Source organism: Haemorhous mexicanus, chromosome 1 (assembly GCF_027477595.1).
Source record: "Haemorhous mexicanus isolate bHaeMex1 chromosome 1, bHaeMex1.pri, whole genome shotgun sequence".
Taxonomy (NCBI): domain Eukaryota; kingdom Metazoa; phylum Chordata; class Aves; order Passeriformes; family Fringillidae; genus Haemorhous; species Haemorhous mexicanus.
The window spans coordinates 65,834,761-65,855,796 of NC_082341.1; the positions used below are offsets into that span (position 1 = coordinate 65,834,761).

General features: G+C 41.4%; 2 protein-coding genes across 4 annotated transcripts in view; one reads left to right on the forward strand and one right to left on the reverse strand.

The window, feature by feature from the left end:
• The window catches only part of JARID2 (jumonji and AT-rich interaction domain containing 2), a 213,024-nt gene extending 198,466 nt beyond the window's left edge, over nt 1-14,558 (forward strand). The window contains exons 13-18 of the mRNA XM_059851854.1: nt 1,961-2,066; nt 2,854-3,036; nt 7,939-8,069; nt 10,118-10,301; nt 11,758-11,865; nt 12,605-14,558. Of these exons, the coding sequence (XP_059707837.1) occupies nt 1,961-2,066; nt 2,854-3,036; nt 7,939-8,069; nt 10,118-10,301; nt 11,758-11,865; nt 12,605-12,781 (889 nt within the window). The 3' untranslated portion in view covers nt 12,782-14,558. The remainder of the gene's footprint in view (nt 1-1,960; nt 2,067-2,853; nt 3,037-7,938; nt 8,070-10,117; nt 10,302-11,757; nt 11,866-12,604) is intronic.
• Nucleotides 14,559-15,236: 678 nt separating this feature from the next.
• The window catches only part of DTNBP1 (dystrobrevin binding protein 1), a 63,481-nt gene continuing 57,681 nt past the window's right edge, over nt 15,237-21,036 (reverse strand). For all 3 annotated transcript variants that reach the window (XM_059851866.1, XM_059851884.1, XM_059851874.1), the window contains 3 exons: nt 20,528-20,683; nt 18,502-18,645; nt 15,237-16,112 (listed from right to left, as the gene is read on the reverse strand). In XM_059851866.1, the coding sequence (XP_059707849.1) occupies nt 15,865-16,112; nt 18,502-18,645; nt 20,528-20,683 (548 nt within the window). In that variant the 3' untranslated portion in view covers nt 15,237-15,864. The remainder of the gene's footprint in view (nt 16,113-18,501; nt 18,646-20,527; nt 20,684-21,036) is intronic.

Here is a 21,036-nt window from a genome sequence, read left to right on the forward strand (position 1 = left end):
CAGATTGCTCAGATCACTCTCTAATCTCTCAGATTTTACCTCTTGCGGATTAAACAGGGGAGAAATCAATTTGCATGCAGGGCAGAGGTCAGTGACCTTTTTATTCTGGAGGGATCCTCAATGCCCATTAAAAGAGAGAAGGAAATCTTGTTCTGCCAAGACATTCAGAAGTCTACACTGGCTGCTCACTTCCTACTTTTATAGGTACATCAGGAATTGCAGAGAAATGCAATTGGAGCATATACCAGTTGCAAAGGATCTCATTCCCCTCTATGCCCCAGGTATTCAGTTCCATGCACTTCTGTGCTGCCCCTCCTCTTCACACAACCTTCCCAAGCATTTTTTTGTGCCTGTCTTGTGCGGGACTGTGTGCTTGAATCTTCTGTCTGTTCCAGCCATATTTTCTGACTCTAAAAGAGAAGAGTGGGTTCTGCCATGATCTGGGTTCAAATTTAAAATGTTTTCATCCTTGTAACTAGAGTGATACACCACATTTGGGGAGCTGTACTGAAGCTGTCACTGTTAGCATCAAAGTATTTGAGAAATGGCATACATTTAAAATTGCTGTTTGGCCTTGATCCAAGATGAAGTTCTTCTACTTCACCTCTCTATAAGCCTGGGAGTTCTTAGCAAGGTCCTGACCATTGTCAATATACATGTAAGGAGTTGGTCTTCATACACCTGGGCAACCAGCTCCATGAAACTCTTACTGTGGCTGCAATTAGCCACAGCAGATAATGTCATGTCTTCTGCCTCTTGGCTTGAGGATCAACAAACACGAATCAAAGTCATCATCAGTAGAGTGAGCCGTGAGGAGGTGTTCAGATCATAGGAACTGCAGCCTCCAAAAGACTCTTCAGTCAGGATAGCCCTGTGTGATGCACACGGAGTTAGTGCACGTACCCTGACAAGGTGTGTAAGGCCAGCAGAACACTTCATGAAGTTGCTGGAGAGATCAGATGAATGGCAGGAAGACTGTACCAGTTCCCCAAAAATCTTTCCAGCTTCATTGTCTTGTTCCAAGTTTGGAAAAACAACTCTTTGTGTGTGTGTGTGTGTGTGTTCGTTCCTGGTGTGGGGGCAAATGGACTCATTGCCTAAAGAGAAAAGCTGGAGATGCTTTTGACTTGGCTGAGCATCACCCCTCAGATAGGCTGCAGGCAAGAGCAGTGACCAGTTGTCACCACATCACCTCCCTGCATCCAGAAAAACAGCAGTTCTCTGGATGTGTGGCTCTAAGAGCCACTCGAGACTCCTGTGTTACTTCTTGTCATTCTGCTGAGAGAGCAGTGCTGGCAGTGAGCACAAGAGGACAGCTGCTTCCTTGGCTTCTAAGCAGAGGAGAATGTGCAGCTTGGCAGATTCCCTGCAGAGTTTGAAACCTTTCCTGCCACTTTGTCTGCTCTTAGTAAGGTCTTCTGTTGGAAGGGAGAGCAGGGATGTGGGTTTTGTTCAGTAAGCAAGGCAAGAAGGTTTTAGGCAACTTCATGCACTAACAGTAGAGGGAAGTTGTGATTTCTTGACTGTTACAAACAGAAAATGTTACTAAATGTGAAGATCCTTTGGTTGATAATAAATACAGTGTTTTATGGTAAAGATAACATATATTGGTGCTCACAAGATGCAAACATTTGTCCATAATTAGCTGGTTTGGTGCTGTTAAAATTACAACCAGTCTGTTGCTAGTTTCTCTCCTCTGACTCTACAGAGGACTGAGTTTTCACATGTCTGGTTTGGGGATTTTATGTCTTCTAGTACTTGCTGAACATGCTCAGACTGAGTCTGAATAAACAGCTTCCCTTCAATCCTCGGTGTTTTACCAAAAGACTGTGTGTGAAACCCTTTGTTGAATTTCTGTCTTCTAATCAACGTGCTGGTCTGAATTGTCTGTTACTGTGTAGCTGTGGACTGTTATTTACTCCACAGTAAATCTTTCTCTTTTCCTCTGACAAAACAACAGGTATTGCATTCCTGCTGCGGAGGAGAACAAACTTGATGATGTGGTACATACCCTGCTGCAAGCCAATGGCACTCCAGGGCTGGAAATGCTTGAAAGTAATGTAATGGTAAGTTAACACTGGAGAGGTGTTCCCATCTGAGAACCCTAGGCTAATCAGGAGGCTGGTTGCTTGGGGATTTATTTTGGTTTGGTCTTACACTGCAGCAATGCAGAGGGGGCTACTTTCTGTTTGCAGTGTTGACCTACATGGTATTTTTCTAACAAGGCTGTTATTATGTATTAATATAAAAACAAACATGTAAGTGTAATAAATGTCCATTTTTAATACTGTCTATAATGTATTTAGCCTCACAAAGGGAGTAGGATTTAATCAATTCATCTGCCATGACTGATATTTTATGATGCCAGCATGGATAGAAGAAATCTAATACTTGAGTATTTTTGCCTCCTTTGTTTATCTTTTGGATAACAATTTATTTTTAGTGCATTTAAGTACAAATTGGGGAGCCCGTAACAAAAAACCCCTCCCTTGGCTACCCATGTTAACATCTCACAGAAGTGCAGTAGCACAATGGATTTAATGCCAAGTCGGAAAAGATCAGATGGAAAGCTGAATGATCTGCGTTGCTTTCTGTAGGAGCAGACAGTGTTCTGTCCTTGGGCACGGGGGAGTTTAAGCTGTTGGTTTGAGGAGAGGCATTTCTGCAATTGTCACTGCAGACGCTGAGGTTCGGCGCGTGCGGGCTGGGAGAGAGAAAGGCACCGGAGCGGAGCTGTTCACAGAGCACAGCTTTGCTCCACGAGCAGCAGCGTGGCAGCACCCAGCCAGGAAGAAAGTTCCCACTGACTTCTTTTCTCTCTCTCTCTCTTTTTTTTTTCCTCTGTCTTTCCAGATCTCCCCAGAGGTCTTGTGTAAGGAGGGGATCAGGGTGCACCGTACTGTACAGCAGAGCGGGCAGTTTGTTGTCTGTTTTCCTGGATCCTTTGTGTCCAAAGTATGTTGTGGCTATAGTGTTTCCGAATCGGTGCACTTTGCTACCACCCAGTGGACAAGTATGGGCTTTAAAACAGCCAAGGTAAGTTGAGAAAAGGAGTTAAAATGGATTCACGGCCCTGCCATCTAAAAGGACAGCAGACATTCCAGGATTTGGTAGCATTATGACAGTAGTGCTACAGCGTCTGTTTTTCTGGACTACTTAATAAACAAAAAAAAAGGAAAAAATTCTGCAAGGCATAAGACGATCCAGTGTTGTCAGAAAAGTGACTGAGTTGTTAACTGACAGATAAAGACTTGTGTATATATAAAAATATTCAGAAGATTGTTGTGCCTGCAGACCAGTTTGCAAGGAAGCTTTTCAAAAATCCCTTCAGAGCTAATGATTATACATCGTATTATGCTTACTAATTTTTTTTAAAGTGATGTTTTCTAGAACCATTAGAATCTCAGGTGCAAATATCTGAATAACTGTGCTTGTTAGCTCCTATGGTAGGCAGAGTCAGTTAATACTCACAGCTGTATTGCTTGTTTTTCTCTGCCCCTTCATTCAGGAAAAGCTGTTGATCAGGGCAATTTCAGTTTAATAACTTGAAAATCCTTAGGCTCACTGACCAACCCCTCCAATACTAGATGTAAATAAATAACCTTCCCATTCCCTTCTCACACAACTGACTGAGGCAGGTTGCCTGCAGAAACAGGTGATTTGTCCAGTCATCATGATCCTGGCTACGTTTCTGTGTTCTTGGGCAAAGCATATAGGTCACTAATTGCATTCCCAACCTTCTGAAATACACTCTGGGTTACAGATACTATTTTGGTAGTGTTTTATAGCTAAGCCACTAGTAAATTATCCTTTACAGCTTCAGACCAAGTTACTCAGTAATTAACTGTAATATGTCCACAGTTAGGGATTGCTTCTTTAGGGTAAATGGAATTCTTCCAGCCTGGTTATACTAACTGTATATTAACTTAGTTTGAAATAAAAGGTTATTTTATTATATATTTATTTTGGGGGAAGGTGGGGAATTGTGTGTATCTATAAGTAAGGTATAAGAACCTGAGCTAACCTTTCCTGTCTGAACGTACATGATTATATTAACTCCATGTGCTGTATTTATCTCTCGACTGAACACTTGTTTGATATCGTGAAAATGCTACTCCTGTAAGAGACAGAAATCACTATGCAGCAATTAAACAGCTCTTGGTGCCTCAAATTTTGAAGAACAGTTTCTTTTGATTAATTTGTAAGAGCTTTGCACTTGGTAAATATAAGCTGACTGAAAATCCAGCAGATTACAGTCTATGATAACCTACCTTGGAAATTGAAGTCACAGCTCTCACAAGCTTTACAAGAACCACAGATAACATGTTTATATCCAAATAACTTTTGAAACATCTATTGTGTTGTTCTTTTATTTATCTTTTTTTCCCCTTCCCTTTCTGTCCTCAAACTGTCTTATGTTCTTAATTCCCTTTAATTTTGGAAATTATTCTTTGGTTCCTCCACTCTGACAAGGCACTTTGCCATCTTTGCCACAATGCTGGCCAGGTTAGTGCTTCCCAGAGGTGGTGAGATGTTGTGTGTAATGGGCAAGATTCCCCTTTTGGACTGTTGAATGAACTCTCTGATAAACAACTGTACCTTCTGTCTGTTCGTTCTCCACAGCAATACTGACAGTTTTTAGCGTTTGATAAATTAACTTTGGTTTCATCCTGTGATACTGTGACCTGATTTTTTTATAGTGACTCTCTTTATATTACTAAAATGATGTTGTTTCATTTCTGTATTGAATGACTGCTCAATCTCCTTTAATACATGAAAAAATTAAATTCTGCATCTGAAATGGCATTGATTTCAGTCTTATAAGCCCTCTGGAAGAATTGTTGGAATAAAAGAGTTTATATAAACACCTGTGTAAGAGGACAGTCAGGTTTAAACTAGACCATATTTGGAACAAGGTTGCTGGTTTTAAAAAGCACCCTAAGAGCTCTTGAAATTTTAAGGTAAGGATAAGAAGATTTAGAATTGTGGTGGAAGAGTGTGTGTTTGGAGTGGTAAAGGGATAACTCCATAGCTTTAAATAAGGCATTGGGCAAAGTCAGTGAAACTCATTTAGGAAACTGGAGTATAGAATGTTGGACTAAATGAAGGCACTCTGGGTTAGAGGTTTGGAAATAAGAGGGAATGTCTGGTTTTAAAGGAGGGCTTTGGTGCTCTTAAGGCCAACCAGAAATTGTGTGGGAAGAGACTCAGCTGGTATTGTAATAGAAGAGGAAGAAGTATATAGGAAAGATGGAGTTAGTCTTCCAGCTGGAGCAGCACTGCTGCACACATGGGAGAGCTTACAGTCCATGAGCCAGGTTTAACTCTGTTACCAGTGACACAGTCCCTGTGCACTGATCTCCCAAATAGGAAAGCTGTAGTATTAGCACACCACTCCCTGGCCATCCATGGAAGATGCTGGCAGGGGCTGGACAAGTATTTCCCTGCCTCCAGTTTTAGCTGGGGTGAGGAACATGCCTTTAAAACACCACAGGTGTTTTTAAAGCCACTCCTTGGCTCCTGTCACAGAGCTGTCCCACCCTGAGCACATGGGGCTCCTTCAGATGAAACCAAAGGGAACATGGTCCTACAGAAGTGTACCTGATGTCCTCACTAGAAAGAGCTGTGCTGTGGTGGAGAGCAGAGATTAAGAGCCTTGGAAGAGCAGTAAAATGCTAAATAACCACTGCTGTGGAAGTAAATGTACAAAAAAATAACAACAGAGCAACCACCGTGGTGGCTTTTGCCAGCAAGGTCATGGCCTCAAGCTTGAAACTTTTGGAAGTAGGTAAGGTCAGGAGTTACAGTTGAGAGAGTCTGTGAGCATTTTTGGGAGAAAAAGCTCATAAATAAATTGAGAGGTGAAGTTCACACCCCAAAAAAATAACTGATTTAAAGAAAAGCAGAGGATGGGTCAGTTTTTATCGTGAAGGGAGGAGGTCTCTTTCTGCATTCTTCAGGAGTTTGTTCTAACACAGTTTAATGTATCCATAAATCACCTAGGAAGGGAAGTTAATAGCAAAGCTAATCCTTTACGCTGAGGATATTAACAGTAAGGGCAGCAAAAATTAGAGCTATGAAGTGTTACAGAAAGATCTCATGATACCGAGTGATCCAAGTGAGAAAATGGTACATGAAGTTCAGTGTTGATAAATATTAAATTTAAATTTAAAAACATAATCCTAATGTGACAGAGAGATGGGCTCTGAATGATGGGCTCTTGCTACTGAGAAAAGAGGTCTTTGGATTCCTGTGGAGCTGTCAGTCAGGTGTTGTGGAGTGGCATAACAAAAATACATTGAATATTAAGAATTAGAAGGAGAGAATAGATAACAAAGCAGAAACTGCTCTGGCGCTATGTAGTCCTGGAGGTTTGTGTAATTCAGAGCCCCTAATTACAGAAGGAATGTAGAGGAACTAGAGAAAGCACAGCAGAGATCAATGGTTAAAATTATTAATTAGCCTGTGCATTAAATACAAGAGTCCTACTCAGCCTGGAAAATGTATGACCAAGAGCAAGAGAGATTACAAGTGCCAGGCTGACGACAATTATAATGTGAATGTTCACTGACTTCTGTGACAAGGAAAAATGTGTCACTAAAAGAAATAATCAGGCAGCAGTACAAGTCTGTTGTAAAATACTTACCTGTGTATTTCACTACTGTATGGAAGAGAAAAAGGTACCTAGGTTCAGAAATTCAGATAAATGCAGAGATACAGCAAGTTGTGCTAAACCCAGCTCGGGCTCAGGGTGTCCCTGAGCTGTCAGCCAGCTGGAGCTGACCTTGCTTTCTTGTCCAGCCACCCACTGTGTCCCTATATTCTGGCTCTGTGTGTTTCCTATGCAGAATTTTTCCCTGGATTGGAGTCTGTTCTTGTGTACACAGCCTCAGACTAATCAAACCTAACATGGAAAAATCTTCCCATACCACTCCTAACAGTGCAGCTGTTCCAACCCCACACAGGGTCTAGCAGAGCAAATGGCTTCTGAAGAACACTTTTCTTACCTCTGAACCTCTTTTGAACCCTTTTTGGTCAGCAAAGGCTGCTATTCATCTTATGTGATAGTTATCACTTGAATGCACACAATGGGTGCTATTAACAATTATTAATTTTATGATACATTGGTTGTGAAAAAAGAAATACCCAGAGCGTGTAATTAGGGTTTCAGAACAGGGTAAAAAAAAAAAAATTAAGGTAAAGAATAAAGTTTTCAGGGTTGTGTGCACTGAGTAGGTTTTCAGCAGGTTTAACCTCTAACCAGAAATGTCACTGTCACATTGCAGCCCAGTGTTAGCTCATTTGAGCTCTCTTGACTTTACATAAGCCAAAACAGACCTCTCTAGGTTCTGGGAAAATGCTGCACTTTTCCCACCTGCACATTAAATCAAGGAATTTGCCTACCTAAGGATTATCAAAAGAGTTTAAGGTACCAAAATAATTTGGTTTGTATTGAGGGAAAAACTTAACTTAACTTTAAAAGCTTTCACAGAGAAGAACCAGTAACAGGCAGAACTGAACCCCCCTCTTTTGCCTGTTGTCTCTTTTCCCTGGCATCTGCCTGTTCTGCTAAGTTTTTTTATGTTTTAAAAGATATGAAGTAACACCTGTCCTGGGTTTCAAGCAGGTATATATGTATAAATCTTACACTATTTGTATTTTGAGCCATCCAGTATTATTGAGCTTGAGTGATGGTGTTTCTCCTCTTGCCCTCCACTGGAAAAATTTTTAGGGAGAGAATTTTGAGGTCATTGGAACATAAACACTTCATTTAACTGGGACCAAGAAAAGATTTTACTTGTGGTTGTTTTAAAAGGCTACTTTTTGCTTCAGTTTATTAGTATAAAAAATTTAATTAATTAACTTTGTATTAATTCTTGGTAGCATTTTATTTTCAAATTTGCTGGGAACTAATGTGGCCATTTCCTCCTGTCCCAGGAAATGAAGCGGCGCCGTATAGCCAAACCATTTTCAATGGAAAAGTTGCTTTATCAGATTGCAACAGCAGAAGCAAAAAAAGAAAACGGACCGACTCTGAGTACAATATCATCGCTCCTGGGAGAGCTCAGGTAATGAATTGGGGGCCTGCTTACCTCTTTTGTTTTGACAGACTCCAGAGGTGGATGACGTGGCGTAAGTAATCCTTTCAGACACACCTTGCCCCTACTTATCCAAGCCAAAGCCCAGCAGATGTACCTGAAGACAGGCACACATGGAAGAAGCAGCTTCCTTGGTTGCAGCTGATGTGACAGTGCCCATGGTTAGGATGTCTTAACTCTTAAGAATTCCCTACTTTAGACACCTTAAAAAAGTTGAAACTGCAGTTTGCACTGGGTTTTTATTAATTCTTGGTGCTGAGAGTTGAGGTTTCCTGATGCATTCTGTGAACTGTGTGGTGCCAAGCAGTTAAACACCTTCCTTGAGTTTTTCAACCTCCTGGCATCAGTAGTCACTGCCAATCCATGTCTGTAGCGGGTTTTGCACCAAGGACACTTGTCTTCAGTATCAAGACTGTTACACTACAGGTGCAAAAGGTCCTTTGTATACAGAAAGTTGTCTTGGTTTTAAATAGCGAGAGCAGCTGTGCATGCATGGTCACGCATCTGGCATTAGAACTCCAGCTTTTTAAAGAGTAAAACTTCACACTCCTTTTCCTCTCCAGTATTAAGGACACTTGTTCAGGGTTTCTCTTAAGATAGGTGAGAAAAGAAAATATAATGTTGCCTGGCTTCCTGTGTAATGATCTTCTCTTTTGTTCCCTACCATGTAGTTGCTACCTATCTTTCAAGTTTGTGACAACTGATACTCGAGATGTCAAGAAAGTTTTGATGAATGGAGTCTACAAACTGTATTTAACTAACTAGCATGTTCATTTGGAAAATTTCCAGTGACATATTGAAGGGGAAAACAGCCCGTGTGTTGTTTAGTGTTCAGAAAGAAATGCAAAGAGGTGTGCTGACTGCTTTACCTGCAGGTGGCTCCCCTGTGGGGAATAACCACTTTCAAGTGCCTTTTTTTTTGCCCTTGAAGAGGAAGTCTGCAAGTACAAAAGGCGAAACAAATGTTGGTGTTTGCTCTTAGACCATCACATCGACCTTTATCAGAGTGGTTCTCAAACTTGTTCTTACGCATAGGTTGGAATTCACTGGAGGATGTGGATCCTTCCTGTGGCTGGTTATAGGAAACAAAAGCCCAGACAAAAAAAAATCTAAAAAAAAAGGCAAAAAAAGCCATCTGAAGTGGAACACTGTGGAACATATTTTTTATCCTTTGTTTTGTTTTGCTTGTTTGTTGTGTCTCTTGCTGCTTCTTCTCCTGATATGCCTTGGTTGCTCAGTTTGCCCATGCCATTTGCTTAGCTTGGCTCTTCACTCATCTTCAGCTATGTCTGGTGGTGCACTTTTTTATCCTCCCCTTCCATATGCTCGGCTCACTCCACACTTGCTGTCTTCCACTCAGCTCCAACCCAACCTGCTCTCCTAAAGCTGTAGAGTTCAGCACAGGAGGTGTTGTCCGCCTTAGAGATGCCGCGGGTGAAGGGCAGCCGGAGGGCTTGGTGGTTGTCCTTTATTGACATCTCCTTCTTTTTCCCTGGGTGTACAGCAAGACCTTCGTCTTTTGGCATAGTCACTTGCCCTGCTCCCCCTTTCCTGCCTGAAGCACCTTATGGCAGCAGGTCCTTGGTTCATCTCTGCCTCCTGATGAAGGGGCTGTTAGTCCTGACAGCCACGGCTCCTCTTCTTCAAGGTGGCTTTTGGCAACTTCAGGAATGACAGTCATGTTAACCACAGCTCCCGACTCTCCACATGGCTCGAGCAACCATCGACCTCCAGGAAGTCCTCGGCAGTCCCCACTTCTCTGTGGAGCAGTTTGAGAACCATTGGCTTGATACAGTGGTCGCTGTTAAAATCTGGAGATAGCTTTTGCTATTAGGCAGCGTTTCCCGGGCACTGGCTGTGTCTGCCATGCCTAGGGAATGGCACCAACCTCTGACAACACTCAGGGCTTTGCTGTGTGGAGCTCAGGTTTCAGTGATGAGCGGGGTAAAGGGGTGACTGTGTGTGGCTCTGTGGTGGCTGGAGGCAGTGCCAGTGTCTGACTGTGCCCCCGTTCACAGGGACACGGAGCTGAGGCAGCGGCGGCAGCTGTACGAGGCCGGTCTCCACTCCTCGGCGCGCTACGGCAGCCACGACAGCAGCAGCACCGGCGTGGATGGCAAGAAAAAGCCTCGAAAGTGGTTGCAGTTGGAAACGTCAGAGAGGAGGTGTCAGATTTGTCAGCACCTGTGCTATCTTTCCATGGTGGGTACAATCCTTTGTCACTCCTGGGGTACTGTCCCCCTGCTCTAGCACTCCAGGGATCTGTAGGCATTTGAGAGACAGCACGTGGCCACGGAGCCATGTCCTGCACTCCGTGCAAGACACAGAGGTGTTGATGTGGCATTTACTGCCTTGGTCAGGGTGACAGAAGACAACAGTGTCAGCTTCCCACCCTGCCAGAAGGGATGAACCAGTGCCCTCAGACACCTAAGAGATGTTTGCACTGCACTAGGAGGGCTAACAAAGACACCTGCAGGTTGCCAGCAGCAGTAAGTTGTGACAGAGCAGGTCTCAGGATGAGCTACAGCTCAGGCATGCAGCCACAGCCCATGCTGATACAATGTCCCTGCCAGCCAAATTGCAGGGGAGATGTTTCCCGTCCATCAAGCTGTTTGCCAGCCTGTTCAAAAATAGCCCAAAAATAAACGCTCTCTTTTAAGAGGGAAATGCTTCTGGCTTTTGAAGGTGTGCTGACCACTGTGGTGACACTTCCAGGCTTAGACCTGTTTCCAGAACACCTTAAGACACAGCAATGTCATTAAAAATACCAGAAGCCCCTTCCACAACCTTATATACCATTTTAATCCTAAGAACAGGTATTCAGATAAACATAATGCAGTGCATATTTAGTCCTTTGGGTTTGGGAGGTTTTTTTCTCTGTCATCTTTTGGGGATTGTTTTGGTTATAGATGTTTGGTTTTTATTGGAAATTAAATGTATCTGCATATAATCAGATGTGGCTGTTTCCCTCCCTAGGATAAAATATGCTGAGTTTAACATGTCTTTAGACCACTTTTTAAGTAGCATTAGTTTGAAGTAACTTTAAAATGAGTTTCTTTGAAAAAAAAAAACATAATACTAACCAGAACCTCTTAATGGACCTTCTGGTGCATTTGCTCTGGAGTAAGTTTAATAATGGGAAGGATTTTTCTGTGTCACTCTTTAACAGTAGTTGTGCATAAAAACCTCCCAACTTGGTTGTTAAATTCCAAGCTGAGTGTGCAGGCCTGGCAGGTAGCCAGCTGAGCAAATGTCACTACTGCTGAACAAGACAGTAGTTAAGGAATCCTGTAGCTAAGCTGATTATATCCTTGTTCAAGGCAGCATTTTAAGTAATGGGAAACTACTCCTTTCAGGAGATCTTTAGGACTGCATAGGAGATGCTAATAAATGCATATACTGTTTGGATTAAGCCCTCATTACTATTGGTGGAGGGGTTTTTAAAATTATAGATATATTTGCCAACATTAGCACTGTAAAAGAGCTTCTTTCTAGCTATTGCACATCCTGAATGATTTCACAATGTGCTTTACACCTCCTTCCACAACCTTGCCGTAAAATCCAGGTGTAGTAATTCAGGCCATAACTGAATACTGTGTGGAGAATAGTTTGGAGTTTAACTGCACTTCTTGCCCCCCACCTCTGCTCTTTGATGTAGGTTGTACAGGAGAATGAAAATGTTGTCTTCTGCTTGGAGTGTGCCCTGCGGCACGTGGAGAAGCAGAAGTCGTGCCGGGGGCTGAAGATGATGTACCGCTACGATGAGGTGAGCATGACACCGCCCTGCAGCCAGGGCTGGGTGCCCAACAGTGGGGAGGGCACTTCACTCTGCCTTTGTCCTGCTGAGGTCTGAGGAAAATGGTCTTGGGTTTGGGGGTTTGGTTTGGTTGGGTTTTGATGTGGGAAGAAGGCACTTTATTATGATTTAAGTAAAAAAACCAAAAAACAAAAAAGGGAACATGATGACACAGATGAAACCTACAGTATGAATTCCATGAATCTGTGCCACAGAACATAAGAAGCCACTTGATGCTTTGGGATGGAACAGGAGGCTTTGCTTTCACTGGTTATGCTGTGGTAACTTCCATACTTTGGAATACCTTCCCTCTGTTGGTAACTGGAAGTTCAGTGGACTTAATTCCAGTCCAGCATGATCATCCTTTAGGGCGGACTTGCAGAGCACATGCAGAGGAGAGGTGCAGTAATGGCTCCAAGCAAATGTGATGATGAATAATCCCAGAATTCAAGATGGGGACTTAAGACTGTGCCTGGGTTCTGGGCTGAGGCTCCATGTCTTTAGGTGTGAGGGGACTTGGCCCCAAAGGTAAAGAGCAGAGCAGTGGGAGAAATGACACGTCAGCGCTTGGAGAGCAGCACTGGCTACAAGCAGCTTTTTAAGATGGGCTTCCCAGCATTTCTAAGCACTTCACTGCACTCGTGTTTAAGTGACTCTGGAGGAAGAGCAGATGCTAATTTGTGTTTTGTTTTTCCCATTTCCTGAACAGGAACAAATAATCAGTCTTGTCAATCAAATCTGTGGAAAAGTATCTGGTAAAAATGGCAGCATTGAGAACTGTATCAGCAAGCCTACACCAAAAAGAGGACCTCGTAAGAGAGCAACAGTGGACGTGCCATCATCTAGGCTTTCATCCTCCAGTTCATCCAAAAGTGCTTCAAGTTAATCCTGAAGATGCCAACACTCTCATTTTGTCAATTTATATATATTTTTTGTAATTATTATACCATAGTTTGGAGTACTTGCTGTAGAATACAAGCTGTCTTTGCACTAGCTCTAAAGAAGATTTTCTTCTGGTTTTAGAGAACTAATTTTGTTTTAGCATTAAACTGTTGAAATTTTTTTTTTTTTTGTACTTAGAATAGATAGATACAGCAGTCTGATTTTTTTAAACTGCCGTATGTTCACTGTTTTAAAACCGGCAAGGGGCTGATAAAATATTAATTTGTATTGTCCCTATGGCTGAAAAAAATAAAAAGCCTTTTTGGTAACTGTGAAAAAAGGCTTTTAACCCATTTTTTGAATAGGTTAAAGTTTGATGTGTTTTATAATTTGTTCTCCGGTCATGTGAGCAGATTTTTCTAGAGAGAAAAGGGATAGGAGACAAAAACTTGAAAGAAATTGCTTTACTTTGGCTGTCTTTTATTCTGTCACAGCAAGATGAGTTTTGTAATTTTTTAAATTGGAGAATACACACTTTCTTTGGGAGGTTATGGCAGCTGAAGATGGACTTTGTTTCCTAACTGTAGGCAAAAGGAGGAGATTTGGAGTATGTTCTCTTTTACCAGCACATCACTATGCATCTGTTTTGAGGGGGAAAAATAAAAAAAAATAAAATAAAAAAAATTTTAAAAATGAAAAAAAAATTTAAAAAAAGAGGAAAAACGACTGCCTGCCTTGAGGAGTTATGTGAGGGAAAACTGTGCCTGATTTCATTAGGAAATCCATTCTGTTATTTTTTGGTGCTGTTGGCTACTTTATCAAAAACCCTTCAATAGCATCCTTTAAAAAAAAAAAAGATAAAAAAAGAAAAAAAGTGATTGAAGCCATAAGTGCTTCTTTTGTCATAGACGTGCAATCTTTCTAACATTCCATTTCCATTCCACTGCTGTTTTTCACACCTTTACACAGTCAAGCATTAATTTTGTTTTGAATTTGTTTCATTATTATGATCACATTTAGAGCCACTAGCAAGTCTGCATATTTCTTTTGAATGTGAAAATGCATTTGCTTTCATCTTGTCTATTTTTTCTCTTCATGTTGTAACAAAAAAAAAAAAATCACACCTTTTGTACATATGCCTGTAAATTTTTTTAAATACTTGAGCCTTTTCTTGGGGTGGGGGGAGGGATGGCAGAGAGACAAGATGAAGAAAAGCCTTACGTTTCACTTTCTTCATCGGTTGGATTGGATGCTTACAGGGTTTTTCTTGTAACATTTATAAGTGCTGCTTACATCACTGAACAACAACAAAAAATAATAATGGAGTAGCTGTTGCCCTTTTCTGGTTGTGTGTACAGTATGTGTGGAATAAAAAAGGGAAAATGTTTTCACAAACTGTTTTGTTTCGTAATTGAATTCAACAATACCGTAGCTACCCATATTGCACTGAGCTTGCCAGTGGTGACTGTCAGGAAAGTCCTATAATACAATTTGTTGATTGTTGTTGCAGAAGACTGAACTGTTTTGGAATATTTAACAATAACATAAACAGAGTCAAGTGTTTTCAAATGTGGTTGTCTGGTTTTTATGGCCTTGCTGTGTACTTTTCCCTCTTGACAGTAAACTTCTGACTATGGCTTACAGTTTGACATTTAATTTATTAGCGCTGCTCTGCTCTCTTTCCTTGTAAGGAAAGACTTCATGTTGTTTATTGCCAGTTTTTTGTTTACTTTCCAGGTTTGTACTACGAGGTTTAATAAAAAAAACAAAACTTTTTTTGACATTTTGTCTGTCTTCTGGAAAGCGAGAGTAAAGGAAGCTCCTGCAAGATAAATTTCTTTCAACAGCTGCCTTACTGAATAGTAAATCTCTAAATTAATTGTAGGTAGGGACCTTCCAACCTTCATTTCCCAGACAGGGATCAGGCAACACTTTGTCAGCTAACAGGAGAATCCTTAAGGAAACTGGCCACTGCCCAGCTGGCAAGCAGGAAGGAGACATCCCCCTTCCCAGCCATTGGCTTTATCAGGGCATGTCTTTGGAAGGGATCTACATCACAGCTCATCCTTTTACTTACACTGTTTCTGATTACATTCCTTCCCTCCGTGCAGAAAGAGCAGGAGCCAGGAGCCTTCTCAAAGGAGAGCAGATCCCTGAAAATAAGAGCATGAGACTTGACAAGCAACAGGCATTAGACATGGTCAGACCTCAAGTTCAGAGAGAAAAACGACTGCAGAAAAAACGGGAATGAGACGATGCCTATAGGTCCTGAGGTTTCTAAAATACATGCACTTAATTAGCAATTAACTCAGGTTTATCTCTCTAGTGTAGTCAAACAGATGTTACCATGGAAAAGCACATTACATTGGTGCTCCTAATAACCACTTTTCTTCCTGAGTTGGGCTCCTCTGTTCACTTGTCATGGATAAAATACCTGTGTAATCAAGTAAAAGACATGGTTGGGATAGAAATTCTTTATTTTATCTTGAAAGAGGAGTAAGTACACAAGGAGTGCAACATTTCCATATGCATCTCTCCTCCTTCTCAGGTTCTTATTTTTTCCTTAACACCTATAACTAAGTTGGTCCTGAATAAGAGTGTGAGAACAGTAGACACTGCTGCATTAGTAGACAAAGGCAGGAGGCAGACAGTAGGTAGTAAAGAGTAGAAAATAACTTTTCATTTTGGTTTGGATCCTAAATCTTCAGTTGCAGCAGCTGAAAACATGCAAGGAACAATTTGGGTTCAGTATTACACATCAACTCTTCAGTACTTCCAATCAGCCATTTAAAGGTTAGTGGTCAAAGTAACTTCTACCTTTCCCCTTAAATTTTCTTATACATAGTATATACAACAGTTTTACTGCTCCCCTGAGCCCCAAGACTACTGTTAAAGTGTGTGTGCTTTAGGCATAATTTTTTCTTTAAAAACCAACCTCCACATGACTGGCAATTTTGTAAAAAGGCAGTATTACTAAGTAAAAAGATCTGGCTGTTACGCTTGGTTAGCAAATTGTTACACAGGCAAGCTCTTCATTCACTTGTTCATTCATTCAGAAGTCATTCTTAAAGGATATGGTTTTAAGATTCAAATAGTTTGAGAGTCACTTTCATCACTGCCATCTGAAGCACCCTTTCTCTCAGTTACAGCAGCAAGGGCAGTGTCCACTTGAACCTCCTCTTCGTCCGACTGAACGACAGGAGACTCTCCTTCGCTCGCGTCCTGGCTGGCCGAGTCGGTGCAGGTCGAGGACAGGGAACAGAGCTTCTGCCGTAACTCTGACTGGCTCGGCACCTGGAGACTGATCTCGTTCACGTAGGTGTTGGAGTCGGGCCCTGAGAGGTGGGAAAACAACAATAGCAACAGTCAAGCTCTGGCTCAGCAAGGGGGTTGAGAAATCAACACATTAACATCAGCTCAGCGCTGCTTAAGGAGTCACTTTCAGGCTGTTTTCCTTCTTTCCCAAAACACCAAGAAGAAAACCCCCCAATAAACCCAGGGTAACAGAACTACACAAATTGGAAATTTAAAACCAAACAAACAACTAGGAAGTGGGCAATAACAGGCATCACCAGTTTTGACTAAAAACGAAGATGCAAAAGCAAATCAAATTTAATTCAGCATGAAAGCAATCCTTTGGTAGAGCTATACCACAGCTCAAGTGCACAGGAGTGGGATTTTAAGACTCTGCTTCCTCTACATCCTGTGCAAAAAAGACTTGTAACACAGTGCAACAGTGTTTGCTTGCAGTTTGAGAGTTCAGGTTTCAAAATTAGTTCCTCTTCCCTGGACCATTCCGGACAGCAAAAAAGTTAAAATGAGGAAACATCTAGACACTTTCTATGTGATCTGCCAAAGAAAGCCCTTTTTTCCTTCTCTCCTATACCTAACAAGTGTTTCTCCATAGTCAGAGCACCCAGCTTCAGTTGAGAAAATTCTCTTAAAAAATTTTATTCAGAAGTTTCTCTGAAGGGTCAGATGGATTTGAGCTACACCTTACCTCTGCTCAGACTGTTTGCACAGCAGTTCAAACCACACTGCCTCTGCCTGCTCCTCAAGTACCTGAGTTATATTTAAATGCTAAAAATTTTAGAGAATCTGCCTTGTGTGGTGTACACCAGCATGCATTAGATCAATTTAGACAACACACAGAGGAGGCATTTTCAGGAGTGACAAAGCTAACTCAATTTTGCAGTTTAACTTACTGTCATGAAATGTTGTGAAGCCAATGTCCATAAGCTGGCAATGTTTATAGCAAGGCAGATTCGAAAACATTTCAAGGTCTTGAGCTGATTCTCATTTTTACCAGTTATTTTAATAACTTACCTGTATTTTGTGGTGTTCAGGCCAATTGTCAAACAAACCTTGCCCTGACAACCCAGTTCTCTCTCCACTGACAGCAAAATAAAGAGTTACCTTTAAGCCAATCTCATTTTCTGAGAATGAAGACTATTGCATATTTGGTTTGATACCAAATATGCAATAGTCTTCATTCTCAGAAAATGAGAATGGTGCCAGGTTCTTAAAACAAGCACAAAAATCCCTTAATCAGAGGGGAAAAAAATGTCTGGAACCACAAAAGCAAGATTCACAAGGCTTACACTGCAGTAAGGTTGCAGTGTTGGAATGGAACATTATTACAGCAGAGGTACATTATATCGCAGTGTATGTCCATGTATAGACATTATAAATATATGCTGTAATATTTAGATTACAGCATAAAATAAAGAAAGACTATATTTTTTTTCAAAAGCTAATGCATTTATCTACTTAGTTAAAAAAGTAGTTTCTGCCCTTCCTTAGATAATCCAGCTGAGACTGTTTGCTGTGTTAAGACACAAAGCTTCTCGGTCCAACATCTGCCAAACAGCCAGCAAGGGGAAAACAGTCCTAGATTCTGCAATTACTGGCAAGCTCAAACGATGATCAGCTTTAATAATGCATGAAGTGGATGCCTATCCAAAACCACCCATCTCAATTCAGTTTTTGCAATGATACACAAAAACCTAAACCTATAGCAGTCAAGTGTGCCTTGACCATTTACCACAAGCTTTTCATGTTCACAGCAGGTGTTAATCACCTTTACATAGGGAGTACTCTAAGTACTTCCATAAAGAATCTGTATTTTCAGAAGATATCAAAAGGACCTTTAAAGGAGCTTCATTTCCTTTCCCACAAGAAAAATAATTTCAGCTCTTTTGAGGAAAGGCATTTTACCACTTAAGTTTTTAACTGGGAAAACACTTCCATGGTAGGTAAAAGACCCAGTATTGACACACTAATTCTCAGCGTAGATGATCTTGCATTACACAACCGGTCCAAGTTTGACAATCAACAATCTGGACAAACTCTTAAAAAATCAGTATTAAAAATAAAAGCCTAAATACTGCAAGCTTTCTCTTGATGTTTGTCAAAATGAACTCTATTAACTATATTGGGAAAAATGCCCCTCAAGCCAGTATGTAACACATCACCTATCCAGACTGTGATGAATACAACAGGGAGCTGCAGTAAGAAAAATGAGAATGTCTGGAACTATCACACAGTTTTGCAGCAACTCCCCTGTACAGGAACTAAATGTTAATGTTTTGAGAAGCACTAATGAAGAAGAGTCAATCTGCATCAAGTGTGATGTTTTAGGAGATAACATCACCCATTACAAAAGGGAGCAGAACTGGTGGAGTATCACTGTCTCTAAGCAGGCTGTCACTACAGGTACCATACCCAGCATGGGAGACAGCACATTATTGTCTTCGCTTCCTGAGTTTAAAAAGACGTCGAGTGCTTCCTGGTCAGACATGTCCATCAGGTCCATCTGCTCCAGCATGTCCACGTTCACCTCCATGGAAGACATACTTCCAATGGGTTCTGCAGGAGAAACAGCACAATGAGCAAACTGACCATCAGCTACATGAGGTTATGGCCTATCAAGGCTCCAGAGGCTGCTCCAGTTGTCTGCAGCAGCAATAATTAAACTTAGGAATGGAAGGAGCCCGCCCACAGGAGCTGCTCAGCAGCAACCTCAGCCCAAATCTAAGAGCACTCTGTGCAATCTTTGCTGTGAAACTAACATCCATTACTGCTTTTGTAAACCAAAACATTTTTAGCAGCAGTATTTATAGCCATAACCTTCTCAGAAATAAGCTGAGATGGGACTCAGGCACAAGGATTGAAATTTTCCATTTTGGAACACTCCTTTTCAATTTTCTCAACCAGAAGTCTTTTTAGAGAAAAGCAAACACATTTAAGGACACAGTCAGTAAATGTCAATATAAACGGGCCATAGAGATTCAGAAACCAGGATTAATGTTAACAGAGAGCACTGTTCTTCTCTCAGTTAATCTAAGAAATGACAGTAGTCTGTAAAACCCAGGCTCATGCCCAGTATCTCCTCTCAGCATGGGTATTTCACATTACTAATTACTTGAGCAAATTACTTATTACTGTCAATACAGTACTGACAATTTGTAAGGGAAGTAAATACTTGGATGAGCATCTTCTTCCTTGAACAGCAAAACATGCAAAGAGGAAACAAGTAAGTTCAGGGCCACTCAGACTGAAGTCCATCTACTGCATAGTATCAAACTATTACGATGAACAGTTTACTTGTTTAAAAAAATGCAACAATTACATTATTGAAAGCCTTCATAGGTAAACGGAGATTAAATTCTGTAATTTGACTGGGGGAATTTTTTTTTTAAAATACACTATAGCTCTGCAGTTTTACATGTACTGCAGGTCCAAATCTTTCATTAAAACAGCTTCTTTGATACACTCAGGCTCCATATTATCCTAAAAAGCTGAAGTTCCAAATGTTAGGCAGCCTAACACTCTAACAGAGCTGTGTGACCAGCCCATGACAATGTCCACTTTTAGTCCACAATGCAACCTATAACAGAAAGCAGGGGACTCAAACTCAGTTCCTCCCCTGACCATGAATTTAGACTTACATATCACATATCCCACCTTTCCTTAGCCACCCATGCAGAGCATCTTGCAGATGAGTATTTATAGCACTCAGGCAGAGAAATGGAAACCTTGGACTGTATTCCCCACTCTGACATTACAAATGATAGCAGAACTGCACTTGGAGCAGGGGCAGAATATCTACATTTTTTCCTGCCACATGAATACCTAATTTCCCACTGGCTTCCTTACCAGTCCAACAATCCCTGCATTTTGGCCTAACAGATGGAAACCTCCCACACAGAATTCCCTGTAATATCTGGCATTCTTGTGCTTTAACCAGTCCACAGATGCCAGACTTCTGTCATTTGATAATAAGGAGAGCACTTAATGTGACCTCCTGTGTCCTAATCACAGCCAGTGGGGATAGCTGCCACCTGGGAACTGCTTGGAAATGCTACACTGAACTTTTCTCTGCACTTTACAAAATTTTCTGAGGCATCTCCTTGCCAAATGAAAATCCCAGGCTTTGGAACTCCAGTGGACAAAGCAGCTGTCTCCACCCATATTTTTACATAGATGCACTCTTCAGCTGCAGAGAAAAACGCTGTTCCAGATGCAGTTCAGTGCTCTGTATCCCCTCAGACAAGGAGCAGAGCCTGACTAATCTTCCAAGATATCCCAGTAGCCCTGGGACACAAAAAAGGCTTATCTGAAGTTCCAGTTCTTCTGAGGAAGAATTTGGACATTTTTGCTGTGCTTCCTCTGTAAGCACTGCTGGCTCTGCCTGCTCAACAATGCTCTCCAAGGTGGGAGTTTGTCCAAAAGGTATTTTACAACTTGCCTCTCCTCTCTGCTATCTGCAAGTATCCTGTGGAAAGGTATTGCTCCATGTCCTGCTGGAAGGCTTCTTCAAAGAACTTCTGGCGCTCCTTCAGCTTCATCTGCTGGGTGTGCTCCATGTCCAAAACCTTCTGTGCATGTTCAGCATCGAGTTCAGCTGAGCATAAAACAAACAGAAAATTCAAATATTGCAGGTGTATCCCCCACTCTCAGCCTTTAAAACCTACAGAACCACTTGAATAAATTCTGACAGACTGTTACTGCAATAAATTCTGACAGACTGTTACAGCTGTATTTTAAACCAGGATGGGAATCCCATATTAGGCAGCATAACCCTCACATTAAAGTGATGTCAGAACCATTTATCTTGAGGCAAGATGCAAACTTCCAGAGCTGTATAAACAGGAACACCTGAGAGCACTGTCCATCAACAACTGGGATTTCAGAATCCGGCCTAAAGAACCTGAGGTAATGATGCTTCTGCAGTCATATGCACCTAATGCACACCAA